Source organism: Oenanthe melanoleuca, unplaced genomic scaffold (genome assembly GCF_029582105.1).
Source record: "Oenanthe melanoleuca isolate GR-GAL-2019-014 unplaced genomic scaffold, OMel1.0 S059, whole genome shotgun sequence".
Classification (NCBI taxonomy): Eukaryota; Metazoa; Chordata; class Aves; order Passeriformes; family Muscicapidae; genus Oenanthe; species Oenanthe melanoleuca.
This window is the reverse complement of record NW_026612708.1, coordinates 17,344-44,476: the sequence shown is the minus strand read 5'-3', so window position 1 is coordinate 44,476 and position 27,133 is coordinate 17,344. Positions and strand designations below refer to the sequence as shown.

Sequence of the window (27,133 nt, the reverse complement as noted above, 5' to 3'; positions counted from 1 at the left end):
TTTTTTTTTTTATGAAGCATCGCCAAGAAACAGCACATCAGGGCTCATTTTTAAAGCAGCCCAAGATCAGCTTTTATTGGTACTGGCTGTTTTGTAACCAAAGCTGTTGTTTGCCAGCACAATGTGCCTTCCTGCTGACACTGAAAATTAAAGATACGCCATGTCTGCAGAACAAAAGCCAATCAGTCTTTCTGTTCTATTAATAACCAGTGCCAGTCTCCCAGGTGTTGGGGAAGAGGCACAAGGAAATTGTCAGCTGGCAAGGCTACTCTGGGTACCTCCTTGCCTCTTGAATTTGATTCCTTTTTTCCCTGTTCTGTCTCTCAGGGAAGAAGGGCTTCACTGACTTCTGTCAGCTCTCCCTCTTCTCTGCCTCAGCACCTACTGCAATAGCAGTTTTTATTTAACCTTCAGGAATGTGCTGCACCAGAAGTGTTTTGTGTAGGCTTTGCTGAGTAGCATCTCTGTCTTACTGTAATCTTGTCTATTGGTTTGCTTTTTTTCTTCCCCCTCTGGTATTCTGTAACCCTCTGCTTTGCACTTTGTCTGAAAACATTACCTGGGTCAGGGGGTTTGGTTTGATTTGTGCTGCAGTGCTTGTCATGCGAGCCATGGCCTCAGTTTAGGTTTGGAGATTAGACATATTTCTGCTGCACTCCAATGAGGAATCTTTGGCCAAGTTATGCCCCCACTTTGTGTTCCTGTAATGGGGGGAACAGTAATGAGGGAATTAGTTCATTGGTGGGCAGTGAATTAACAGAGATACTTGAATTTCTCCCCTTGCACAACCATTGCCAAAGGTGATACTCTGTTAACTCTGGCTATAAGGACATTGCTTGAAAACATCTCCATGGATCTTTTCTGTGGAACTTATAGATTTATGGAAAAAGAACCCTGTGAATCCTTGTGAAAGACTCTCAAGTACTTTTCCCTGAAATCAGCAGGTTTTTTAGGTGATGAACGATACATTTAATCTTTTCTTTTGCATAATAAATGCCAAATACATAGAAATTAGACTTGTGTTTTAATTTTTTTCTATGAGATTAAGACCTGACCACCACGAAGATGTGTGTCCTTTTCTGTTTGTTGGAGGCTCAGGAGATGTGCAGAGCACTGTCTCTTGCATTGCTTGCAGGAGAGGGATGTTTAAAGTCAGATCTCAGTGATCTAGTCTTACTGTGCCAGCCTTAAACTGCTTCCCTGCTCCTTGCAGATGTGCATGGATTCTGAAAAACACATGATCTACACTTTTGGAGGCCGAATTCTGACCTGCAATGGCAGTGTGGATGACAGCAGAGCCAGTGAGCCCCAGTTCAGTGGCTTGTTTGCTTTTGACTGCCGGTGCCAGACGTGGAAACTTCTGAGGGAGGATTCCTGCAACGCCGGACCCGAGGATATCCAGTCCCGGATAGGACACTGCATGTTGTTCCATTCTGTGAGTATCCACACCCTGCTTTGATTTATGATGTCTGACTTTAAGGAGAACATCTGGTTTTGGTTTTTCTTGCAAATTTTGAGCTCTTTAATCTCCTGAGTGATGTGTTGTCTCAGTTAATTCAGTGTTTGCTGACATTCTGATGCTGCTTTGCTAAGTGCAGGAGGTGCTAAAAGTTTCAGAGCTTTCATGACTCCAGCTGAATAAAATTTCAAGTAAAAATCAAGGTGAATTTAAAAGAGTTGATTTTAATGGAATAGTAAACAGTATGGACACTTCATCCAGAGCCTCATGGAGAGGCAGAAGGATGGGGGTGAGGTGTATATAACATTTTACTCTATGTTGGGTATTAAAAACCACCTTCCATTGCCTTTCCAGTTGTGTTCATTGCCCACATATCTATTTAAGAGAAGAAAACTAATGAGAATTAAAATTAATGTTGTGACATTTTAATATTTACTGATACCATCAACTCAAAACCCACCAATTTGAGGAAATTGCTGATTTTATTTCTCTTGCCCTTTCAAGTGAAAGATCAGGATTTTTACAGTGAATACTGGGTTTTCTGAGCTTTCAATTTTATTTTTATTTTGAATGGTTCTTTAAAATCTGGCAGAAAAACATTGTCACATAAAATTCTATACAAGGACTTGAGGATCTTTTAAATAAAAAAGGGCTTTTTTTTTAGGATCTGTCTGTGGTAAATGTAAGAATACTGGTTTCTGTAAGCACAGGTCATGAAGTTTAAGTCTTTTTCTGTTTTCTCAGCCATTTGAAAGAAAAATAATCTGCCTCTTACGGACTTTCCACTTGGCAGACTTGAAAGAAGCAATAAACCTGTTATTCTTGGCTTGCCCCTTGCCATTTGCCTGTACTGAATTTAGTAATGTGCTGGTACCTGGATGGTTTCTCCTACAGTCTATCTTTTGTTTCTGTTGTGTTTTCAGTCGGGATTTTATGATGGATTTTAGAGATGGGGCCTGTTAATTCTTTCATAGTAAACTTGAAAGATGAGCTGCTGCTTTAATGTTCTGAAGTTAAAGCTGGATGAGGCAGGGCTGCATCAATTACCTGTGCACAATGATGTTAAACTTAGAAGAGACATCTCTGTTGCTCTTTGATTCATTAATGGCTGCCCCTGGATTCCTGGAAGTGCTCCAGGCCAGGTTGGGTGGGACTTAAGAGTGACCTGGGATAGTGGAAGGGGTTTGGAACTGGCTGGGCTTTAATATCCCTTCCAACCCAATCCACTTATGATTCTATGATAAATATTCCTGTTAATGTTCACAGTTGACCAGCATACTGTCTTCTATTTGCAAAGAGTGTTTTTTCCCCTCCCTATTCCAGAAAAACCGCTGCTTGTACGTATTTGGTGGCCAGAGATCAAAGACTTACTTGAATGACTTCTTCAGTTACGATGTGGACAGTGACCACGTGGATATTATCTCAGATGGCACAAAGAAAGATTCAGGGATGGGTAAGAGAATAACTACAGAGTCATTCCATTGGTACAAATGAGAAATATACTGTGAAAGATCAAGTACTGTAAAAGGAGAAATATGTAGGTGAAAGGCCAGCTTCAACCTGTGGGATCAGGTTGGCATCCTTAACTAACCCTCCATACCCAGGTAAAATTCACACTGTACAGGTTAAACTTATGCCAGCTCTTCTGTCCTTTCTGTCATTTGACACTCTCCATCTTGAGCACAATACAAATAATTGATGCATGAAACCGCATAGCACCTCAGAAGAAAAAAAAAAACAACATCAAAATAAGATCCAAAAATACCTCTTCTGGAAACTCTAGCAAAGACAAAAAAAAAAAAGCTGAAAAAAAAGTCTTTAAACCCAAGAAAGGAGAAAGCAAATTCTTATTTTTCTGCTTTTCAGTAAGTGAAAATTACCATAATACAGAGATAATCTGCAGAAGGGCATGTAGGGTGCTCAGAGACAGAGGACTGGAGTAGAAGGACAGAAGTTATTTTGACCAGAAAGCTGAGAGCAATCTCTTGTCCTGTTATATTTGTAATAAGTATCAGAAAGGGGCAAAAAAAAGGAAGAGGAGGGAGCAGGACTTCAGTTCTGTATGATTCATAGCACTGGAGCTATATATCCTGTGTGTATGACAGAAGTCCTTAAAACACCCAGAAGGCCTGTAACACAATCATAAAGAGCTGATTTCATGCCTTTTTTCCTCAAATGACAGAGAAAAATTTTCTTTCTTTCCAAAAAGCATTTCTGCATGTATCAGCACATCACTTTCCATTACAAATACTCTGATCTCCATTCTACAAGTCAGAATTTGAAATTTGAGTTGCACTCTGTACCACTATGGGACAAAAGTTACAAGTATTTCTCATGTGTTGTATATTCAGTCTGTGTCTTCTCTTCTCCTAGTTACTGAAAACCCCAGGAAGGTAATTAATCTTGAATTTAGGCTGCCCTCCTCCTTTTGATCAGGTTTAACTTTTAGCAAGTAATTTTGCTGAACTTTTGAAGTGAATTATTGGTGGTGACGAGTTATTGTGTGCTCATTAATTTAGTTATGCCAATAAGGGAGAAAAGTCCCCAAGCTCTGATTCTCTGGAGTCATTTATTTACTCATGTGCTTCCAAGAAAGAACCAGCACATTGTTGACAGTCTCCTTTTTTTCAGGTGTACATTGCCTGATGCTGCTCTGCACACACCCACGCTCTCTTTGTTGTCCTAAGAGCTTTTAAAGAATTGATTTATTTTTTTCCTCCAGGAAATTAATAACATTCTGCCATTTTTGATCTTTTCAAGCTACATGTCTTCATATCCAGAAGCTTGAAAACATGTGGCTTTAAGCTGACACCTCTGTCTACTTCACATTTAAAGATAATGAGTTTGTCAGGACATTGGGCTTTGGTTTTCATACATAAACTGCAACATTTAGTGAAGTAAACGAGAAATGAAGTAAATTTTTAGCCCTTCTCCCCATTCCCACAGGCCCTGAATTGATGAATAGAATATATTTTTTTAATAAGAAAATGACTCACTGGAAATAATTCTCGAGTAGATTTTTTTGGTTTACTGTTCTCCTGTGTGTGGAAAGTAAACAAACAGATTTGAACGTTTCCATTGCTTTTGAAAGAAAATACTGGGATAATTTGCATTTTAACAGGAAGAGAACAAAATGCTTATTACATTCAGACAGCAAATGTTGACAGCACTATTTTCACCCCCAAAAAAGCAAGTCTTTATTGTGCTCTTGTTAGGTAGTGATACACCATTTTGATCTGTCTGAACAAAGTGATTGCTTGCCTGGTCGCTGTGAAGTTTTAAGCTGCTCAGTGTGATGAGTCAAGTTGAGGATGCCTGACCTAAATGTTCCTATAAAGTCCCATGATTACATTTTGTTCCTGGCTCGCATGTGGCATTCAGTTCTATTCTTAGTTGAGCTATTTTGATTTTTACCCTTTCTAAAAGAACTTAATTGTGCATTTGTTTAAATACCTCATGGAGTAGGGATATTTTTTTTTAAAAGTAGTGAAATGGATAATAAGGGTTATCAGTAACACAAAGTTGTTGCAATGCTGTAAAACCATGGTAATGATATGTTGATTTTGCTGCTCTCATCTTCTGATGTATTTATGCTGTTCAGCATTTCTTTGCTTTTGTTTGTTCCTCTGATGTTGATCCTGTGACCAGCTCCTTGGATGCCTGATGTGTTTGGGAATGATGGGTGATAAGTATCACTTTGATTTTCTAAATTGAAGTAAAAGACGTAATCCTAACAAATTTAGACATGCAACTGTGGTGATGTGTTGGATGTGAAGGAATACAACACAGGTGCAAATTAGAGGAATTTTAGTACCATTGAATAGAGTTTGTGTTTGGAGGAGAGGCAGAAATGTTCATGTTGATGGATGCACTTTTAGAGCAGCTTTATATTTAATTGCTTTAAAAGCACATAAACAACACTCAAGCAGAAAAAAGTCCCCAGCAAACAAAAATAGTGTGTATCTGAAGCATACAGGTGGTCTGGAGATGCCACCAGTCCCAACTGTCCCCATGGGCTGGACTGGGAGCTTTCCTGAGTCCCTTAGTGACAATCCATGACTAATTGTGGGCAGTCATTTCAGCTCTGAGGGCAACACTTGTGGTGGAGGTTCCTGTGATAATCCCCTCTGGCCCTGACTCAGGTGGTGTGTCAGAGCTCCTGCTCAGAGGGAGAGTTTCCTTTTGCAGAAGGATGTGCAGAGCATCTTAACACCCCCTGGCATCAAGTAACTTCCAAAGTCAAATGTGACCAAGCCTTAAAAGTTCTTGTGGCTCATTGTAGTGGTGAATTGGTTCTAGAGGGCTGCCTACACATTTTAAAGCTAAGTCTAGTTTTTAAGCTCCCGAGTCTCTTTTTGGGCAGGTGCCCATTTCACATACAGAGCTGTGCACCTGATGGATGGGGAATTTCATGGATAAGTACCACGGACAGAGGCGACACAGCCCAGCCTGGGAAACAAGGCAAAGTCAGGAAAACATGAATCCAGATAGATAGTACAGCTGGCTCAGCATGGCTGGGGTCCAGCTCACACAGACAGCCTCAATATCCCCTTTTCATCACCTCCTGGTGACACCTGGCATGGTGTGCCGGTGTTCAGGTAAAGTCTTGCCAGTGGCCAGCACATCCCTTGCCATGGAAGCATTTTGTTTTGTGAGGCACCTCATGCTTTTCATCTTGTGAGGTGCTTCTCTGAACTAAATCCAAAATCCTTTCCTCTACCTATGAAGGTGTGGATAGGGGCAGGCAGTCACCAGATCCTAGACATGCCTTGCAGAGCTGCCATAGCTCAGAATTCCATTCAGATTTACTGACTGATCTTTGTTTTCCAAAATCTCAGAGACAGGTGAGCATTGGACATTGGATTGCTGCTTTGTCAACATGACAACCAAACTCTTCAGATGGTCTCCTTAGCTGCTCCTTGGCAGACTGCCAGTTGCAGTCTCATCAGGAAAAATCCAAGAGGATAATAATTATCTTGCTGTGTCAACAGCTGGCTTGGTGCTATCACTCACCACGACTTGCTCCATTAAAGTCTGGGGGAGGTGCTGCTTCTGCTTTATAGGAATTACAAGATGTGGCATGGAATAATTTCCAGTCCTACCACTTTTTAAAAATTAATCCCCTGGGAAGTGCCAGGTTCTGGTGAGCAGCAGTATCCATGTGATACAGTTTTCTCCCAATTTTGTAGTCACGAGGCATCACAAGGAGGGAAGATACTTGGAAATCTCTTGCAATGAGACTGTCAGTCACATGTTCTGAGGGTTTCATAACTCAGGTGGCACTAAAATCCTGTCAGTGTACTTGCTTCCCTTATTAATCCTTGGTGAATCCTTCAGGCATGATCTGTAGACTATAAATTCATAGATTTGTTTTGCCATTGTTGTGTTTCAGAGCGTGTTGAGAAATTTGTTGTAGTATGCCCTCAAATATAAGAGATGAGATTTAATTTCCAAAATGCTGTCCAGTACTATAAGAACCAGGTCTGTGTAACTATAAACTTTAGGATGCCCAGAGAAACTGTGGCTACCTCTGGATCCCTGGAAATGTCCAAGGCTGGGTTGGATGGGGCTTGGAGCAACCTGGGATAGTGGAAGGTATCCCTGCCTGTGGCAGAAGGTGGGACTGGATGATCTTTAAGGTCCCTCCCAACCCAAATCACCCTAGAATTCCATGAATTTAAGTTTCCTGCTTTGCAAGCTCTGTCTCTGTGTAAAAGCTGTTTTCTTGCTTTGATACTGGCAGCAGCCAAGGATGTGCTTGAAACAACTGTAACTGTTTGCACACACAAGCCAAAAAATATTCAGCTGGCTGAAATGATCACTGTGATCCCATAAACTCCTGTAAGCAGGGACTGTGGTAGTGGGAATGTGGCTGTTCCATGATTAGGTGTCACTTTGGGAGAAAAGCTTTTCCCATGTGTTGTATTTAAATGGAAATGACACTGTACAGAGCTCTACAACATCTCCTCTGAGCTTGCTTAGGAATTGCTGTCTGCTTATGGAACTGGCTGCAAACTCCAAGCCTGTGTGGCTGAATGTTGTTTTTAAATATTGAGGCCACGAGCTTTTAATTTTTACTGTGTAAAAATGAATGAAAATACTAAGTTCCTGAGCAAGGATTCAGACCTCTTACTTTCAGGTAGCTACTGCCTTTCTACCCTGGGGTGGTTAATGAGATTAAGGGGGAAGAAGAGTCAGTAGCACAGGAAAAGCATTCGCCTTCTTCTAGACTTTTTGGGATTGTGTTGTGTTCAGTGATTTCTCTCTAAAGCTTTTCCTCTTCAATAAGTTATGTCATGGGAGCCAAGTTAATACCACGTAGCCACAGGCTAAGGGCTAAGTCCTCTGTCACTGCTATGTCCTTGGAGCTGACTGCTCACAGCTGACCCAAGAGGTGCCCTGAAAGGTGTGGAATTGGTGGGGATTTGCTCCAAAGCTGATCTTACATCTCTGTGAAGAAGCACAAGTGAGGGAACTTGCATGTAGCCTTTCTTCCCACTTGATTCACCCCTTGGATCTAGTACATTGCAAATAACTGATCTGGAAGTGCTCTGGTTCTCACCCCTAGCTATTTGACTTTTTTTCTCCCACGTCCTAAAATTTAAAAAGATATGTCCTAAGCAGTCAATTACTGTCACTGTTACAGACCCATTTTTACAGGTTCAATTTTGCCCATTTGCAAAATTAGATTTCCATCCCAACATACATTTTGTTACTTAAATGTCACAAGTATTTTTCTGACGTTTCCAGCCCGTGTCCCTCTCTAATACTCCGACCATTCTCGTTTGAATTCTGTCCAACATTTCCTGCCTGTCTGCTGCACTTGCAGATGATGAACCTCTCTTACCCCCTAGTGGAGGTATTTCAGTCCTGAGGTTTTTATGGAGCCCTTTTGCTCTGTCAAGGATCAGACTTCCGTGGAAAACATCTTTTTGATGTTTCTGTTGGGTTTAAAACACCACAGCTTCTCCTGCTCACTGTCTATTTATCAAGTATTTTGTCTTACTGTCTTTTTATTTTCTGGGGACTTGTTTATCAAATTTGTGTTATGGGTTTTTTTAATGACACTGCTTCCAACTTTCTCATTTTGTCCTCTGCAAAAGACCAGATGTCAACTCTTTCTTGCCTAAGGCACTACTTTAATACAGTTGCTTAGATAGGTCACAGAGTTTGTGCAAGTTACTCCTGGTCTTTGGCCCTTAGTAAATGTGAGGATTTATATTTCTGATATTTTTCTAGGCATTCTGCATTTCAAACAGTCTGAAGAAGAGATTGATTTGCAACTGAGGAAAGCCTGAAATTACTTGACTTGAATCTGGGTTTGATTGCAGTTGCTGCAGATGAATTCTATTCTTAATATCAAGAGGAAAGAACCACCAGCACTGAACTTTGGCAGCTTTTCCCTCCTTCATTATTTAAATAATAATTTCAGCTTCAGGAAATCGAGCATAAACGAGATACAAAATTAATTTATTTAACAACATTTCAGGAGGAGGGATGGGACTTCCACAGACAAGTTTCAGATGCTTTGAGTATCAATGGTAATAGAGCAGCTATGTTCCTCATGATTATAATAATTTTCATTTCAATGAGGTATTAGTGCTCTGAAGATTTGCACAGGGTTTTTTTTTTTTGTAATATTCCCGGCGTGGTCTCAAATGTTCAAAGCAGCAGATAGGGTTGCAAAGACATTTTCCATGTGCATTAGCATTGCTGATCAAATTTAGATGGCTCTCCTGCCAGAAATGTCTCAAACAGGCCTTGAATTTAATCCTTTTGGGTCAGCAACTTAGTCCCTGCCTATGCAAGCAAACACATTGCACGATACTTTTTAAAAATTAACAGTTTTTAGTCTATGGTCATCTTTCTGTTCTGAATTTCCTTATGGGATGACTTTCACAGTCCTCATTTGCCTTATTTAAAAAATAAGTTGTGATTTACAAATAAAACAAGTTGTGTAGTCATTGTTGTGTCAGTGTTATTCCCTTATTTTTTTTCTTTTTTTTTAACCACCCATTTGTTTATAAACTGGATTAATTTTTCTCTTAAACTTTGTGGCATAATTGGAGGTCAAACTAGAGAGGTTTATGCTGATGAGGGCTCCAAAGCCTCTTCCTCCTGGAAGGATTTTGTCAAAGGGAGTCTGAGAGTGAGTTATCCAAATATATTCCAGTTTCTATTTAAATTTACATGAGAATTAAGCATTTAAATTTTTTTAAAGAAATGCTCAGGTTTTGTGGTTTTGCTAAATTCTTCACCAGGGGCTAAAATTGTAGGAAACCAAATTCTACTCAGAATTTTTTAATTCCTTTATTGCTTTGCTGGCCTAACAAATGAAAGGAGTGAAGCCTGAGAATGAAACCAGTTACCAGAATGGGTTTCCAAAATACCATTTTGTGTTTTCCCCAGTGGCAATATTAAATGTTTTATTAATGTTGGGCTCGTTTTCTAGGCCATGGGTGCAATTCAGTTAATTGCAAGGAAAAATTTGCAAAATACAAGAGTTCTGAGAATTTTTCATGCCAAAATCTTGACCGAAGGCCAGGAACCTTTACCAGCCTTTGTAAACTGACCCAGAAAGAGAAAGGAGACAAACAGGATCTGTAAACAAAGATCACGTGCCCTTCACAAATACATTTTGGAAGGATGGTTGCCTAGGGAAACAGGAAATGGGGAATTACACAACAAACAAAAAAGACTGCCAAACAAATTTGCTGACCTTTTTTTCAGGGAATTATGATGAAAAGTATTGGAATCCGTAGGATTTCACCATATTTCTAAATCTGAAGGTGGGACAGAATAGTTTGGTAATTACTCCACAACTATTCAGAAAATACAAAAAGCTTCTTTGACATCTTTGTCCTGCAGAGTTGTGAGCTATAGAATTGTGAGGTCATCTTGAATTTTTTGGAGTTTCCCAGCTTTTGCAATTAAGCTTTCTGGAATCAATACTTCCTTTTACAGATGAGATAATAACAAAATCACTCCATTCATATTTGTAAGGGTCATCTGGTCATTTAGCTCTATGTTAGGCAGCTAATCCTCATTTATGAGCTGGTAGTCTCCCAAATGGCTCTGTCCATATCTTTTCCTAGGAAACAGCAGCTCTCAGAATGGTTTGTATTTTCTTCCAAGAGTCAGAAATAGGAAGAGGAGAATTTTCATTGGACTTGGCTTTAACAGGAAAGAAGTTGGCCTCTGTATGATGACCTACTGAATTGTAGGGAAAAGGATACTCATTTACCTGATGTTTGGATTCCTTCCTGTGTCCTCCATTGTTTCCAGTGTGTAACTTTAATTTTCTTTTCTCAGTTCCAATGACAGGTTTCACTCAAAGGGCCACCATTGATCCTGAACTGAATGAAATCCACGTCTTGTCAGGGCTCAGTAAGGACAAGGAGAAGCGGGAAGAGAACGTAAGGAATTCCTTCTGGATTTATGACATTGTGAGGAACAGCTGGTAAGTCCTAAGTTCTGACTTTATTTAGACAGCAATCTCTAAGGTAACTCTGTAACCTCTGTTAACCACGGAATTGTTGAACGTTGTGGAAGACAGCTGAGTTCCCTTGAGGCACCTCTTCTTCCCATTGTCTTAAGAGGCATCATGGCAATAATCCAGATGAGGGAGAGAAATCATGTGAACATCTTTATTGGAGCCAGGTGGAGGAGATGAGGGGAAGTGAGCAGTTATAAAAGGCTTTTCCTGTAGGAAGGGTTTAAGGCCAGGATTCAGGATGAGTGCAGCAAATTCAGTTGTTAATAGCAGTGTACATGGCTCTAGTTCTTAGAAACTGAGGAAACTGGTGCAAGTGAATGGTGATGGAGAAGTCTCTGTGCCAGGTGGGATATTCTGAGAAAATATCTCCTGGTTTGTTCACTGAGTTGTACTCAGTAGCTCATTGCCACTGTTCCTTAGCAGAGCTGGCAGAGATTTTGTGTTCAAGACCTCTTCTAAAGTGGGGTCAATCACTTCAAAAGGTGTGAGTGTTGTTTTTTTAAAAGTGAATTCTCAGTTATAACTGAAGTCTGCTTGGAAATCACTGACTGAAATACCACCTCTGCTGTAATCTGTGGTCTAAAGCTCTACAGGGTCCAAGATGGTTTTTTCCATAATAGAAAAATACTTAATGTTGACAGTTCTTTAGGCAAATAATGTAATGTCTGAAGAGATCCCCCAAAGCTCATGCCAAATAATTTTCTAGAATTTTTTCCTGTTTGACTTCTGCTTGAGGACTGTTTTCAGCCAAGGTGATCTCTGTTTGCTGGCTGGGTTTTTTGTAGAACTAAGAATGGGATGGGATAATAGAGGACAACATAGAGAGAAGTAAGAAAATCTTTGGTGTTTTGCATGATTTGTACCTTCCAGCAACTTTCCATGCTTCCTGTAGGTACAACTAATAATTCCTTACTGCTTTGAATTTCAGGTCTTGTGTCTATAAGAACGACCAGGCAGCCAAAGAGAATCCAGGTAAAAGCCTTCAGGAGGAGGAGCCCTGCCCAAGGTTTGCCCATCAGCTGGTGTATGATGAGTTGCACAAGGTATGAAGTAATTTTTTTTTTTTTTTTTTCAGATTTTTTCTCTTAAGATGTAGCTGTTTCCGTAAAGATGGTACAATAAATATACTTTTTAAATATTTGGATTGATATGGTAATTCTCACTTAACTCCCCATATTTTAAAATAAGGTGCTAAACTACTTTTTATGTCAATATGAAGTAAACGTGTTTGTTCTCACACTTCAGAACACAAAAAGCTTCATTCATTATCCTCATTAATCTTACCTGCTGGTGACTAAATTAGAACAGATTGCTACCAAAGTTTCTAGGAAAAGCTGTGTTTGAATGAGCTAATCACAGTTAAGAATCCTCTGAACCAGAGATGCCTAACTTTGCCCTGCATGTCAGAAACAACTCATTCTTTAGCACTGTCAGGCTCCAATGGACACATTCATACTTAAATACACTAAACCAAATTTTAAGTCGATTTGAGAGCTCAGTAAACTTAGGGTTGGCTTTGTGCATATTAACCAATAAAGCACAAATCAACAGATTAGGTTCATAAATTCATTAACTCATAAATTTAAATTACTGTGGCACCTTTACTGATACTTTAATGGATTTTTCTAAAAATTCTCCCTAGTCTGAAACAGTCTGAGTTAAAGGAAAACGTATTTTAATCTTGCATTCTGTGGGAGGTTAATCAAATTTGGGAAACCCAACTAGCCCAAAACTTGACAAATAAGAGGGATTTTAAGGAGGAATGGGTGCAGATTCTGTATGGAGAAATTGCATTGCTTGTTGTCTTCACTGTAATGATACAGTAAATAAATAAATAAATAAATAAATACTGTTCTACTTCTAAGTGTAAGAGACAGAGTAGTATTTTCTGAGTTACTCTGAAGGTTGCTAAATCATTGCAGTTGCCCAGCTTTATCTGAGGAGCTGTTTGATGTGCTTGTTTTGAAGAGTCTTATTTTTAGAAACCTCTGTTCCAATGACCTTTCTAAACTCTTCTGATATAAATAAGGAGAGCCTACAGCAGTGGGATGCAGAATACATTGTTTTGAGTGATTATTTTTAAAGCTGTGGGGAAAGGTAGCCTGTTGGACTTGTTAAACTTCAGTATTTGAAGGTCCTTTGTAGCATGTTTAATATCAACAGTTCAGAGTCTGAAATTACTCTACGATGGGAAGAAAAATGTAGCAAAGAAATAAACAGTCCTTTTGTGACACTTCCACTCTTCTGGAAATGTGCCTCTCTCTGTAAGTCTACATTATACTGGCTTGGCTTGCTGTCACTTTACTTTGGATGTCTTTAGGACTTCCAACTCACTTTGTCAGTGCTTAAGGATTTATCATTCTCATAGATTATTCCTGAAGAAAGAGTTTGCATGAATTTTGGGTGTTTATTTATAAATGTCTCAAGTATTTGCTAGAGAGATGTTCCAACAGTACAACTCTTTTCTTATCTTAAAATATAAATGGTTTAAGAGAACTTTCTTCATCTCCAAGGGGACAAAGTGAGGCCAATAATAAGTTAGAGCAACTTGTCTAAATGGCAGTTTCTCCCACCAGAATAAACCTCTGCAAAGCTGCTGACATAGTAAATGGTCTTTGTTCAGTGGATTTACGCAAACAATCAATTTTTTGATCTGCCTCTCATTTTCTTAGGTTCATTACTTATTTGGAGGGAATCCTGGTAAATCCTGCTCTCCAAAGATGAGATTAGATGATTTCTGGTCTCTCAAGCTCTGTCGACCTTCAAAGGAATACCTGCTAAGGCACTGCAAATACCTCATCAGAAAGCACAGGTAAAGAAACAAAGGTGCTTTGCAATTTTCTTTTCCAGGTGTCTCTCTTTTTTTTTCAATTGCTAAGACTCAAATCTCTCATAAACCATTTTGTGAAATGTCATTTTGTTGGTTATATGGAACTAGATGATCTTCGAGGTCCCTTCTAAACCTTCTGCAGGTTTCTTGATTATTTTTTAAAATTATGTCAATAAAAACAGTGAGCCAGGGCTAAACTACAAAATTACTTGATTCATTTTGCCTATGCTATTCTAAAACTAGAAAAATCTGGTTATTGAGTGGGGAGTCATGGGGAATTTTTAGATTCCCTTTTCACTCTGCTGCTCATCAACATGTGTTTTGGTGCTGTCACCTCCCAAGGAAATGGAGTATGTTTTGGAAACACTGTGCTTGGAGATAGTAACAGCCTGCAAGGATGCTAATGAAGTCTGGGGGCTGGATGCCTTTGCACATCTGAGACTCAACTGTGGTGAGGTCATCAGAGTTTCTCATTCAGAAACTCCTGAAAGAGCTCACTTAGGCAGAATTCAGCTACACTGCAGTGCTTCTTGCACTCTGGATGCTTCAGAGCTGCCTTATATTTCTTATTTAGGGCAACAGCTTTTCAAAATCAAGCTTATGGTGTTGCCTTAGTCAAGAAATTGCAGCAGTGAGAGAGCCTTTCAGGACCCAGCAAATCATTTGAAGGCAGTAAATAGCTCTCCCTGCATTCTCGGGGAGAATACTTTGTTATCAGGCTCTGCCAAGAGTTGGAAGGTCAGGTTTTCCTGATGGTATTTTATTTCTGAGGCAGCAAGCAAATTGCTGTACTCAACTCACAGCCACTGTGGCTGGGTGAGACACTGAGATTAGCCACAGAGTAGATGTGAATATCTACAGGAATGAATAAAGGCCTTCCCAATTATCTGGGATGCTTATTAAACCCAGCTGTGGTGGTATGGAAATGCAGCTGTGCAGCCTCCAGAGACAGCTCTGCATTGTTTGTTTCTACTTGCTTAAAGTGCACTTAAAGGAAATGTTGCTGTGTGTTGTCTGGCAGAAGTTTGGGGTTTATGCACCATGCTCCCATTTTTGGGGTCTGTGTGAGGGAGCCAAACCTGAGCAGCCAGGGATGGTGGGTGGGTGCCTGGCTGGAGCTGAATTGCTGTGGAGCCACTGGCTGCCCTTTACCTGCACTCCCCCAGGCTCTGGGTACCAGAACAGGTACTGGCCTTGCAGCCACAACAAACCCACAGCATCAGCTGGGCTCCTGGTTTTCCTATGAGTTTGTTTGCTACCAGTCAGCCAAGCAGGGCAGGTGGAAAAGAGCAAGGTGGCAGTGCTTCCACTTGTTTTAAAACACTTCAGCTCTCTGAGCCATGATGTCATCTGAGAAAATCTATGGCAGTGTTTGCAGCCATGTGTAGTGACCAAATTGGCAGATGCATCAGGTGACAGACAAGGTCTTTGTGCTCCCTGTGCTGCTCAATCCCTGACATCTTTAGGCAATTTCAAAATTCACATGTCCACTGTGGTATAAATAACCAGGTAAATGACTCAAATAAAAAAATAACAATATGAGAAGCAGTGTGATGCTGCACTCAGTGGGTAGGTGAGGAAAAAGATGATTTTAAACCTTTCTAGGTTTATGCAACCAAAACTGCTGCAGGGAAGTAGCTGTGCTCACTGAGGATGCTGAACCCAGAATCATTTCCTGAGGGCTCTGTTCACTTCTTGAGGGAATTCACAGAAGTTGCAGTTCCTGTTCATTAAAAGAAAATGAAGAAATAATGGTGGTGGTGCACAGGATTTTTATGGACCTGTACTATTTCCAAAGGTGAAATGTTAATATCCCAGGGACTGAAGTGCTCAAGGCTTGCCTGTGAGGTGCTGCTCACACCTTACTTCATTTGTGGAAAACAAACTGTACTCAATATATTTATGTATTAAGAAGCTTCTGTGCTTGAATATTTTTAGTAAGAATGTAGAATTTTGCCCTTTTACTTTCCTTTAAACTCCCAAAAAAACCTCCTTCCATGTTTCAGTCTGGCTTGAAATTCCAGTGACCATGAGGCTCAGCTGCCATTAACGTGGTTTTCTTTGGAAATACTGGGTTTGTTAGATGGGGTTTGCTCTCTGTTCAACCAGAAGTACTTAGTCCTGAAGGAAATGGCTGTGCTCAAGTTTTCTGTCTCTTCTCTGCAGGTTTGAAGAGAAAGCTCAGACTGACCCTCTTAGTGCACTGAAGTACCTGCAGAATGATTTATATGTAACTGTGGATCACTCGGACCCTGAGGAGACAAAGGAGGTGAGGAACAATGATCCTTGTCCTAAAGAAATTTAAACTGTGTTCTCATTGAAAGTTTTGAGCCTCTTAAACCTGGGTTTTATTCAGTTTATAAAAGCTCTGCAGGTGCCAGACAGTTTGCTCTATCATGTATTTCTCTGCACTTAAGTCACACTGTTTTGGAAACAGTCATTTAACAACTTCAGGTCCAGATAAAATAGCTTTTGTACTCCTAAGAGTGAAGACTAAGCCTTTGTTTTAATTCCAGTGTGCTGGTGTATATTTTGGGAGCTTTAATTGAAATGTAAACTCTGAAATGTCACCAGTCTGTAGTTGGTTGTGCAGTAGAAAGGGAGTAGAAACTTGTGCTCAGGCTTCTCAATATTCAGCTTGTCTGAGGAGGGAAAGCTTTTCCAAAGATGATCAATATTTCTGGACATAATTAATACCTATACACTGCTTGCTACCCTTAAAATCTTATCTCCTTTCCCTTTTGAATATTATCCAGTAGGCATCTTCTTTATTTATTCCAGGAATTCTTTCTCATTTCCTGTGTTGATTCCAGTACAGCAGTGCGTGTCACTTTACAAAACGGATTAAAGAAATAGTGAGAAGTGTCAGATAAGGTGGTTGATTTGACTCTGGCATTCATTTCCACATGGAATTTGGGGCAGCCAGCTGAGATGTGCCAGTGTTCAGCTCCTGATGGGTAGATAAGGAGGAGTCTGGGGTTCTTGCTGTTTTCTTTCCTCAGTGACTTGGAAAGGGATTCGACAGCTCCTTCTATAAATCATGATAGGAGGAGGGGTAGTTCTATTCCATGCCGAGTCCCTGGATTAAATCTCTTAATCTGGTGGCTTTAACTTGCTACTTTAGCTAAAGGAAAGATTACACAGACACTGAAAGGTCTTGGGGGAGAATATGCCTCTTGCTTGCATGTGCACAGGATGGAATTGTAGGGTTAGAATTAGGAAAGAAGTTTACTCTTATCAGGATCTTGGAAGTGATCACATTCGTCATAAATTCTAATCAGCCTTTGTAAACATGTGATTCAACAAAACATTTAAGTGCTGTGACTCTCTGTTCTCTGTAAATGGTTTCTTGTTCAGATTGTTCCATGTCAAGTAGTTTCACATCCTTTCTAGTTATTTCTAGCATAGGAAAGACAATAGATGATCCTGCTTTTCTTAAGGTAGAAAAGGAGATTTTTTTTTTATTTTCCTATGTGCCATCTTCCCAGTGTGGTTGCACTTCCAGAGTCTTTGAGGTTGGAAAAGACCTTTAAGGTTATCAAGTGCACCCGTTGTCCTAGCACTGCCAAGGCCACCACTAAATCATGTCCCCAGGTGCCACATCTTTGTGGCTTTTAAATACCTCCAGGGATGGGGATTACACTTCCCTAGGCAGCCTGTGCCAGAGCTGTACAACCATTCTGATGAGTTTTTTCCTGATACCCAGTCTTAACTTAAGGCCATTTCCTTATGTCCTGTGTTTTACTACTTGGGAGTGACCCCCACCTGGCTGTCCCCTCCTGTCAGGGAGTTGTGCAGAATCAGAAGGTTCCCCCCTGGGCCTCCTTTTCTCCAGGCTGAGCCCCTTTCCCAGCTCCCTCAGCCTCTCCTGGTGCTTCAGATCCTTCCCCAGCTCAATTCCCCTCCCTGGACACACTCCATCCCCTCAGTGACTTCCTTGTAGTGAGGGACCCAAAACTGAACCCAGAATTCAAGGTTTTTTCTTCCTGTTTGAGCCTGTACTAATCCCAAGCTCCCATTTTGATGCTTTCTTTTCCCCTTCTGCTCCCTCCCACTCCTGTAAGATGTGTCCTGTGTTCTCTGATCTCCCTTTTTCTCCATGTCACACCTGTGTGCTGGTAGCCTGTCTCTCCTCAGCCAGTTATTCCTAAGGATCTCTTGCATCTCATGGCTGGCTGTGCCTTTTTATTATTCCCTGAACAGCAAACATCTGTGATGTGATGAGCAAGCTCCTTTCCTAGTTCCTGCTGCCTCCTGTCGCCCACAGACCAAAGGAGGTGCTGCAGAAATTGCACACTGGGCACATCTGGCACAGGAAAGCCTTTAATATCCTGCTTTTCCTTTTCCTAGTTCAGTGTTGAACTTGTCCACCTTGTAGGAATGGAGAATTTACATGACTGCATGGGCTCCTCTGAGATTTTAGGGGCATGTAGAAGCTGTATCATACCAGGTAGAAATAGAATAACATGTTTGAAAAAAAGAATTACCCCTTTTCAGAGAGCACACTGGTGTTCTGAACATTAATGATCCAGTGAATGAGCTTACATAGCTCAATCCAGCTGAGTGAATACATAGTGGATTCTTTCTCTGCAGGCCTAATGTCTGCTCCAAACAAAATCCAATAGCTTGTGTCTGTTGTGCTGGGCCATCGGATCAGCACCGTTCAGCAGAATTAAAGCTTCCATCTATTCCAGCCATCTCCAAAAATAATTTAACAGTTTCTGGGATGCTTTTGTTTGTTTGGTTTTTTAAATTATTATTCATTGTGCTGGTCATAAAGCTTTAACTTCCAAAGATTTTTTACACTGGGACAGATCTGCCAGGGCTGTGGCACAGAGCCAGCTGCTGGGCTGGTACTGGCTGGGTGCATTTCCAGCTGACGTCAATTTACCTTCCGGTTATCACATCGAGTTGGCTTTTTGCTCTGGCCTTGCATCTTCAAATGGCTCCTGTGCTTTCCAGAGGACTGACGCAGGCATTTTGGATTCCATATCGAATTTCAAGCACCAGTTTGATTGTGTCTCTCAGCCCAGACACCTCCATACCCTGCCTTTATTTGATTTGTATCTCGATAATAGCAAAGGTGATAGATGTGGTTGGCTGCAGCCACTGAATGCTGTTAAGGCTGTTAGAACTTTAGGGAATCAATTCCTGCCTGGTTTTCCCTCTTTCCAGGGCAACTGTTAAATTTAGGAAGGACCAGGCTGAATGGTTTTATGCCCAACTTTGTGCAGTAATTCTGGAGACTGGCCTGTATGGCTTCATGTTTTATGGATGGAGATCTGGGTGGTGTTATATATCATTACAAGCAGAATTTCCCCTTGTGGTGAGGCTTGCTTGCTTTGTAATAGAAGTAATTCCTCCTAACTTAGTTAGGCAAGTCTGTTCAGCTGTTTGCAGTTGCATGCCAAGGAAAACAAACAGACTGTTCTTGAAACTTACTTTGGCATTAGTAACTGATTTTGTTTAAAGTAGCATGAATGATTGATAGTAGGAACATACCCTAAGATTTTCATTCTGTTGCTGTGAATTTTAGGGATGCTAAGAGGACTAGATTTTTATTTCCCTTTTTTATTACTCTGAAATGAAGTAAATGCAAGTAAGAGGTATTGCATGGGTGCTTGGTTTAGTAGCCACAGGCTGTGTGCCAGCAATTTCTGTGCCCACAAATGCAGATCCAGTTCTCTTTAACTGTGATTCTGCTTGACATCACTTAAACATCCTCATTCAGTTCAGTGTTCCCACATCAGTGATCTTTTTTACTGGCTGTGGGTTAATAGCCCTGACACTGTAGGGAAAGGAGGGTAAGTCCCTAGAAAATGGGGAATTTTGCCCGTGATTTAACAGATTAAAAGTTGTATAAAAGGCTTATTTGCTGGTATGAAATTTTCTGCTGGCCTGGCTGTTCTTCTCTTTCACACACAGATGTGAATTTGGTGGTAGATTACAACAGCAGCCTTTTAAAGGTAAAAGGATGGTCAAAATAAATATCAAATTGAATTCTAAATTTTGTACTTAGAGAAAAACAGGTGCTGTTAAAGCACAGAAACATCAGTAGTTCATGTGCAAAAGCTAAAGCTGCTCCTTGAACACTGCAGTAATCATACCCAGGACTTTGCTGCTGTTAAATGGGCTGCAGTAGAAATCAAGATGACACAAAAAAATGTCCAGTGCTTTCCAAGTATGGGAGAGCAGGATGATTTTGTACGTGGAGATTCAACAACTGATGAAGCTCAATCCCATGATTGTTGTAAAACAGATACAAAGCACAAAGAAAACTCACAGTATGTTTTTCTTGGAGCATGGTAGGAGAAAGAGCAAGGACCTGGAGGCCACTCTGAGGCCTGACTTGCTTGTAGACTGAGGCTGGAGGCCCCTGTTCAAGGCTGCTTCATACTTTCCATTCTTAAGACCTTGTCTTTAATAAATTTGACAGATAAAGCCAGCAGGGCCCAAAAGTATTGTTTGAATTTGCATTAGACTGATATTTCTGGGAAAATTGACACCCAAATGGGAAAAATAGTTCTAGGAAGGAGCTAAGAAAAGCCTGTTTCTCTTCTTTGTGTCCTGCTGTGATTCTTTGTAAAGCCTCAGAGCCTGTGTGCTGCAGGAGCAGAGGTTTTGGAGCCAAGAAGCCTTTACAAAAACAGTGCTCAGCCTTCCCCATTTCAGCAGCAGCTCCATCCTCAAAGGGTTTGAGCCTCTCTTTGCCTATTTGAGCCTGTGCTGAGAGTCACCAGCCCCAGAGAACTGGTCAAAGCTGAGGAACTGGTTTATGCTGTGATCTGAGCACTCACACACAGGCATTACAGAGGAGAAGGAGGAGGAATTGTGTCTGATTCATACAACCTGCCAGGTATCCCAAACAAGGGTTACTCATTCCCCTTCAATCATTTTGTTTGTGCAAAGGCAGAGGTGTGCAGATATATAAAAATAGACATAGTATAACCTTTTATTAATTAGCCAGATCTGTTTATCTCTGAGGAGCCCCTGCCTGTGTTCAGAAGGTTGGTTGGATCTCTGAGAGAGAAGTTAATTGTATAACAAAGGGAACTGCTGCCTTTTGAATGGAGGCTTAATTTGGAATGGATGAAGCCAGTGAGCCAGAGGGATTGGCAGAAGAAAATGGGTGGTGGTGTGATTGAAGCAGTTGGATGCTTCTGCTGGATAATTGAATTCTGCTCTTGCCTCCATAACAGAGTTGCTCTGTGATATTAAGCAAATTGTTTTTCCTAGATGGTCATTAATTGGGTGTTTCATTCTGGTGCCTGATGGGAGAGATGTGAGGTGTGATTTGCTTGAGGGCTTTGCTTTTCTGTGAATTCAGAAGCTGTTGCATAACATTACATATTTTGAAAAATCAGATACTGTTAGTTTCAAATAGACTCAAAATTAATCAGAGTTTGAAGTGCCATCTGTTAGAATAACAATTAATATGATAAGAAAGTCGATGAAGAAATTAATTCCTTCTTTAGAGCAGAGCTTGAACTTTGTGAAGAAAATAGTACATTGGATATCTGCTGGGAATGGAATGTAGGAGACCTAGTATTGAGTGAGCAGTAAGTGTCCTACGCTTTGGGAAAAAAGTAGGGATCCTTTGGGAGAACATTGTGGGGTTTGGGATCATAATACAAATGCAGAGTGAACCAGCTTAGGCTCAGCACTGTCCTTAACTGATGTTCTTAACTCACATGCTTGACTTTTCCATCAGAAAGTGCTTTTTAAGTGTGAGCTGATACACAAATTTAATTACAAACCAAACAAACAACAGCCCTCAAGGTTAACTCAAGTGTGGTGCCATCAGCAGGGAAGGAAACAAGATCCTCCTTCCCCACAAAGCTGCAAAGAAACTCATAGCCATGAAAATCCATCATGCCTGGTGCAGATGAGGCTGGAATACTTGGCAGAGGCCGCTTCAGCGAGGTTCTGGTCTCAGTTCAGCGAGTTCCTGGCTGGACCCTGCTCATCTGGCCTCTTAGTCAGGCACCTGAGCCCCAGCGTGGCTTTGTGCTCCCAGCAGGACCCTGCACAGGAACACAGGAGCCCCTGGCAGCACGTGGCACCCGCTCTGTCCCACTGTGTGCCCCCAGGCAGCTGGCAGCGGGCCCCAGGCAGTGGTGTGGGAGGGCAGGATGGCCAGAGCCTGGCATTTGCAGGGATTTAGCCACGGGTTTTATTGGAACTTCTGGAGCTATTTCTGCTGGGCAGCTGTTTCAGTACGGTGCTGCTGGGAAGCCAAGCTGCTCTCACAAATGAGGCTCACGGTGGAATCCACGTGTGGCATTGCAGTGATTTTGTGTAACCAGGCCTTGCACTCAGGGGGGCACTTTACACCCCCTTCCCCCTCATCTCCAGTTTGCCAATCCTGTATCTTTCTCACCACACCCTCCCCAAAGCATGCAGGCAATCCCAGAACACTACAGTCCTTATTTTAGCCTGTTTTTTCCCTTGATAGCGCAACAACACTGATCTCACTGAAGTGTTTTTGTAGCTTCTTGCACTTGGTTGTAGATCTACTTTTTGTAGCAGCCTTTTGCATCTGTGACTTCTGGCAGTTTTGTGCTTGGCCACTGTTCTGTGGAGGCTCTGCAGCCCTGACTCCTTTGAGCTTTCTTTGTAGAACTTGGTTTTCAGAACACTTAATTTTTTTTTAGAGCTTTCCTCACATTATATTATATGTATTTCCTCATATTATATTATTTCCTCACTAACTGATACAGGGCATCCCAAAATAGAGATGTTAAAATCTTGATAACAGCAAGAGTATTTTATTTAAAGATGCTACTCCTTTTCATGCATTTGTCAGTTTTATAATAAAGTGATACTGATCTGTTGTAGATCCTAAGTACATTTTCACAGAGTCTCTGCACCTGTTCTGTATTGCTGAATTTTTTCTGTTTATGTTGATTTGCACTTGGCCCCAGTGAAATGCACCTCAGTCCATCATTTTAATTTGGATTAAGTGGAAAAATAGTTGGAAGGCTGTCTGTTCCATGCTGGCAGTCAGTCTGAGTGTGGTGTAAGGTCTGGTGATCCTGCCCTGTTCTGCCAAGCAGGTTATCACTGAAAACTCAGGGTGATGCTGACCCTGGGGCACAGATGAATCATTCCTGATTCAAGGCTCCATTTTGATGTCAAACCATTGATGGCCACCCACAGTAAAGTTGTTTGACCTGTTTGCCTTTCCATTTTGGCTTAATCTAAGTGATGCCTTGACAATGTGCTTTAAATATCATATAAAAGTGTTAGAATTCCTATGAAAGTCAGAATGGACAAGGTCTATTGCCAAGTCCCATCCCTAGGGCCTTCTGCCTCACAGGAGAAATCAGATTGATATGCTACAACTTGTTGTTGCCAAATACACGTTGGCTGCTACTCATCACCTTCTCCACTCCTACATGCCTACAAATTGTCTGTGTTCCCATTTTTCTTTTAGTTGAAATTAAACTGATGGATATGTAATGCCTGGCTGTTCTTTCCACTCCTTCCCTGAACATATTTGCTTCTCTTCTGGTTTTTTCCTTGCTTTTTTTCCCTCAGGCTGTGTGTTGAAGAGACACACAGGCAGGAGACACAAGATTCCAAGGCTTTAAGGAATCAACTCTTTCTTTGCAGGAGCATGACAAAGCACTAAGCTTTGCTGTTCCTTGGGTAACTGGAAACAGCAGTCAGGGGCAGAGGAAGACACTGTGGTCACCATCCATCAGTGAGACATGAAGGGAGAATAAAATCATGAATGTGTTAATTAAAATGTTTTTATTCATGGTCTTGATGTTCCCAAACAAAGGATTTTTATTTTTAGTTAAGAAGATATTGCCTTAAATTTGTGATATGAGATCTCTGGCAGTTCAGGAGGGTTGTTGTCATTCAAATCATAGAATGGTTTGGGTTGGATGGGACCTTAAGGATCATTGAGTTCCAAACCCTGTGCCATGGGCAGGGATGTCACCCATTATATCAGATTGCTCAGCCTGGCCTTGAACACCTCTGGGGTTGGGGCATCCACAGCTTCTCTGGGCAGAGCTTTCTCTGTGTTCCAGAAGTTCATGCTCACTCCAGCAGTTACCCTGGCTGCTGAGCCTGTAGCATGTGGTGAATACCCTGGGAGTGTTATTTTATGGAATAACCTTTCTACCTTCTGCCAAAGAGGCAAAAAATTATATATAAAAAACTAGATTTTTTAGATCTCTCAGTCAAATACCTTTCATTGCATCAAGACTGCTCTAATTCTAGGAAAAACCATCTAACTTGTGCCAAGGTGACAAATTGTAGTTCTCATGTGAAAGTGCCTGCTGCTGTTATTCATGTGTATGGCACAAGAGTTATGAGGATTGTATAGAGAAAACACAGCAACTCTAAAGCTACTTGTACTTCTATGAATCCTCTGGGGTTTTTGTCTGTGTGGTTAATAACACTTTTTTCTTTCTTTGTCCCTTTACCTCCTCTTCCGCAGTTTCAGCTTCTTGCCTCAGCATTATTTAAGTCTGGCTCGGATTTCACGACTCTTGGTGAGTATTATGTGACAGAGGAATTACATGATGTTCCCTTTGATAATTCCTCTTAGTTTCTACTGGTTTTTATATCAAATGTTATAATTCCTATCAACATTGTAGGCTCTTTGCAATATGCAAAGTGCCACTACCCAGACATTTGAGAGGTTATTTATAATGACCAGTGTCCAATGCCTCAAGCCCATATTTAAAACATCTGTCAACATCAGTGGTTTTAAACCAGTGCCTCCTGGGATCATTTTGTGTCTCTTATTACATCTGATCCTTCGCTGTTACCCAAGTAAACAGAAGCTTTGGTCAGAATAAAGCACCTCCTGTCATGTCACTTTGGAATCTCACAGCATGGCTACGGCTCTGTTTGCTGTGATAACTGCAATTCCTGGAGTAGTTTGGTTCGCTCTGTTCTCTGCAGAACGAGTTCTTTGGGCAGAGTGTCAAGAGCGGAGAAAACAGTGGCGTGAAGGGCTGGAAACAGGAGGGCTGAGCCAAAGCCATGATTTGTTTCACTGCTCTGTCCAGTTAACTCCTTGAGAGATCTCAGAGACTCATCCTGGGCAAGTATAGGACAGCTACCAGCAGAAATTATGTTGTGCTGCGGGGGTGTCCTCAAGTCACTGAGCTCTTGCTGAGAGAATGGATGACTTTAATTTTTCATGGAGGTTTAATTCCTAATTTAAGAAATTGAGGGAAAGTTAAAGCCCACTGCAGTTCTGCCCTGATGGATGGGGAAGCTCTGCTGAGTTCTTGTGGTTTGGAAGACATCAAGTTCACCCTATAAGATCAATTTTTTTTAAAGAAAGAAAACCCAAATTTCAAAAAAGTTCTGTTTTTCACAGACTCATAGAATGGTTTGAGCTGGAAGGGACCTTTAAAAATCATCTCATTCCAAGCCCCATCAAACCTGAACTGAAACACTTTTGGTATGAGACGTCCACAGCTTCCCTGGGCAACCTGTGCCAGTGCTTCACCAGTACAATACTGACTCAGTACAATACTTTATCCAGATTTTGGATTTACAGATAGGAGGATATGTACATCAAGAAGTGCTTTGCAAATAAAAACGCCAGCCTTCCTTGATTTGATTAACTTGGTTGCCTTTGATTAACTGAAGAGTGAGTTCACTGAATTAAAAAGCATTCCTTTGAGATAGCAGCAATGGAAGTAATCCAAAGTGGAGGAGATCACTGTGTGCCTGCCTTATTGTTCTTGCTGATGGTTTTAGTGTAGGATTTGGACAAACAATGCAAACCAAACCCTGCTGTGTTGGGAGGAAGCACTCCAGAAACCGGTTTGCAAAGCTCCTGTGTGCCAGGATGCAGCCAGGTGCAAGTCCAGTGAGTAAATACCAGCTCTGAGTTGGGACTCCTGCTGCCAGCAGAGCTTATCTCAAGGAAAACTCCAAGGAGCAGTTCTGGTTATGGCAGTGAAGATAATGAAGAAAGCCTGAGGACAGAAGAAATGAGGCACCAAATAAAAATAGCTGCATGGATTTTGTTTTCTGGGACATCAGAGCAGTCCCCTGAGAACTCCTGCTTCCCCTGTTTCTTTGGGACTGTCAGTGAGCTTGACAGGCATTTGTTTATTGCTTTTTATGGCATTTTGATGGCAGTGCTGGTTTGGGATGACATAATCTCTGTATGTGTGCTCACAGTAGTGGGACGGAGAGCTGGCAGTCTTATTAGTGGAGGCAGAGGGAGCTGTTAACGTTTATCCCAAATGGACAATTCCACAGCTAAACTGAGTGCTTGGGATTGGGAGGAGTGACTTACTTTCCCCTTTCCTTCCTCCCCCAGGATTTTCAGACGTTGACCACACGTATGCCCAGAGAACTCAGCTGTTTGACACGCTAGTCAACTTCTTCCCAGACAACATGACCCCTCCTAAAGGCAACCTGGTGGACCTCATCACGCTGTAATGGAGCAATCACTGGACACATGGAAGAGGGGAAAAGCATCCATTTTCAGTATTTTAATTTTTTTACTGCATTGATTGACTGCTGGGATGAAGTTAATATAATAACCCCTAGGTGTTTGAAAGGGGTTTTATACTTGTATGGTGAATCCCTGGAGCTTTTCCCTTGGAGTAGGTTAATAAAATGTAACTGACGTACTTCTGACTAAATATATATATTTTTTCTGACTTTGGATTTTGAGTTAGCAAATGTAGGATGAAAAGGTGGGGGAAAAAGAAAAAGAAATAAAACCCAGTCATGCAGTGATCTTTTTGCCTATGGGGGAAAATTTGAGATTTGTGAGTTGTCTGGGATTAAAGATGATGGGTTTTATTTTGCATTTCCTGAGGAAGAGGGGGAAGAGGTTTTTCTTTCCTCGTTTGTAGCTAGTCATGATGTATTGCTTTATCCTACAGCCCCATCCTCAGCAGCTGCATAGCTTGGTGGCAGGACACTGGCACGTGCTGAGATGATGTAATTTGTGTCCTGAACCTTGTACTCACGGTGTGTCGTGGGAAGGCGAGCGTGTGTTCCGAACTGTCTCCCCTTCCCAGAGATGTGCTGACAGTTGTGTCTAATTGCTTCTGAGACTGCACCTAAACTGACTACCTACATCCCTATCTCCTGTTCTCTGGAGCCTTCCACTTAAACCTGGCAGGCAAGAGGGAACCTTGGAGATACAGCTGGAAAATGGGAGTGCGTTCACCGCCCGCACGGGCCCCTTTTCAGGGATTGATCTCTCTGCTGCTGTGCTCATCCACTGAGAAACCCTGTGGGTCCTTGGTGAGCCTGGCAGAACTGGGTCTTCCACCATACACACCCCTGCAACCTGACCCTAGGTTGGGTGTAGGATTTCTGAAGCAGATTGTCTTCATTTCCATGTGCT

At 41.4% G+C, this 27,133-nt stretch overlaps 1 protein-coding gene across 1 annotated transcript in view; it reads left to right on the top strand.

Moving 5' to 3' along the window:
• Window positions 1-26,405, top strand: part of MKLN1 (muskelin 1) — a 54,579-nt gene extending 28,174 nt beyond the window's left edge. The window contains exons 5-12 of the mRNA XM_056515756.1: window positions 1,214-1,435; window positions 2,783-2,912; window positions 10,772-10,919; window positions 11,884-11,998; window positions 13,628-13,767; window positions 15,952-16,054; window positions 24,239-24,293; window positions 26,090-26,405. Coding sequence (XP_056371731.1) covers window positions 1,214-1,435; window positions 2,783-2,912; window positions 10,772-10,919; window positions 11,884-11,998; window positions 13,628-13,767; window positions 15,952-16,054; window positions 24,239-24,293; window positions 26,090-26,211 — 1,035 coding nt within the window. The 3' untranslated portion in view covers window positions 26,212-26,405. The remainder of the gene's footprint in view (window positions 1-1,213; window positions 1,436-2,782; window positions 2,913-10,771; window positions 10,920-11,883; window positions 11,999-13,627; window positions 13,768-15,951; window positions 16,055-24,238; window positions 24,294-26,089) is intronic.
• The last annotated feature ends 728 nt before the right edge of the window (window positions 26,406-27,133 follow it).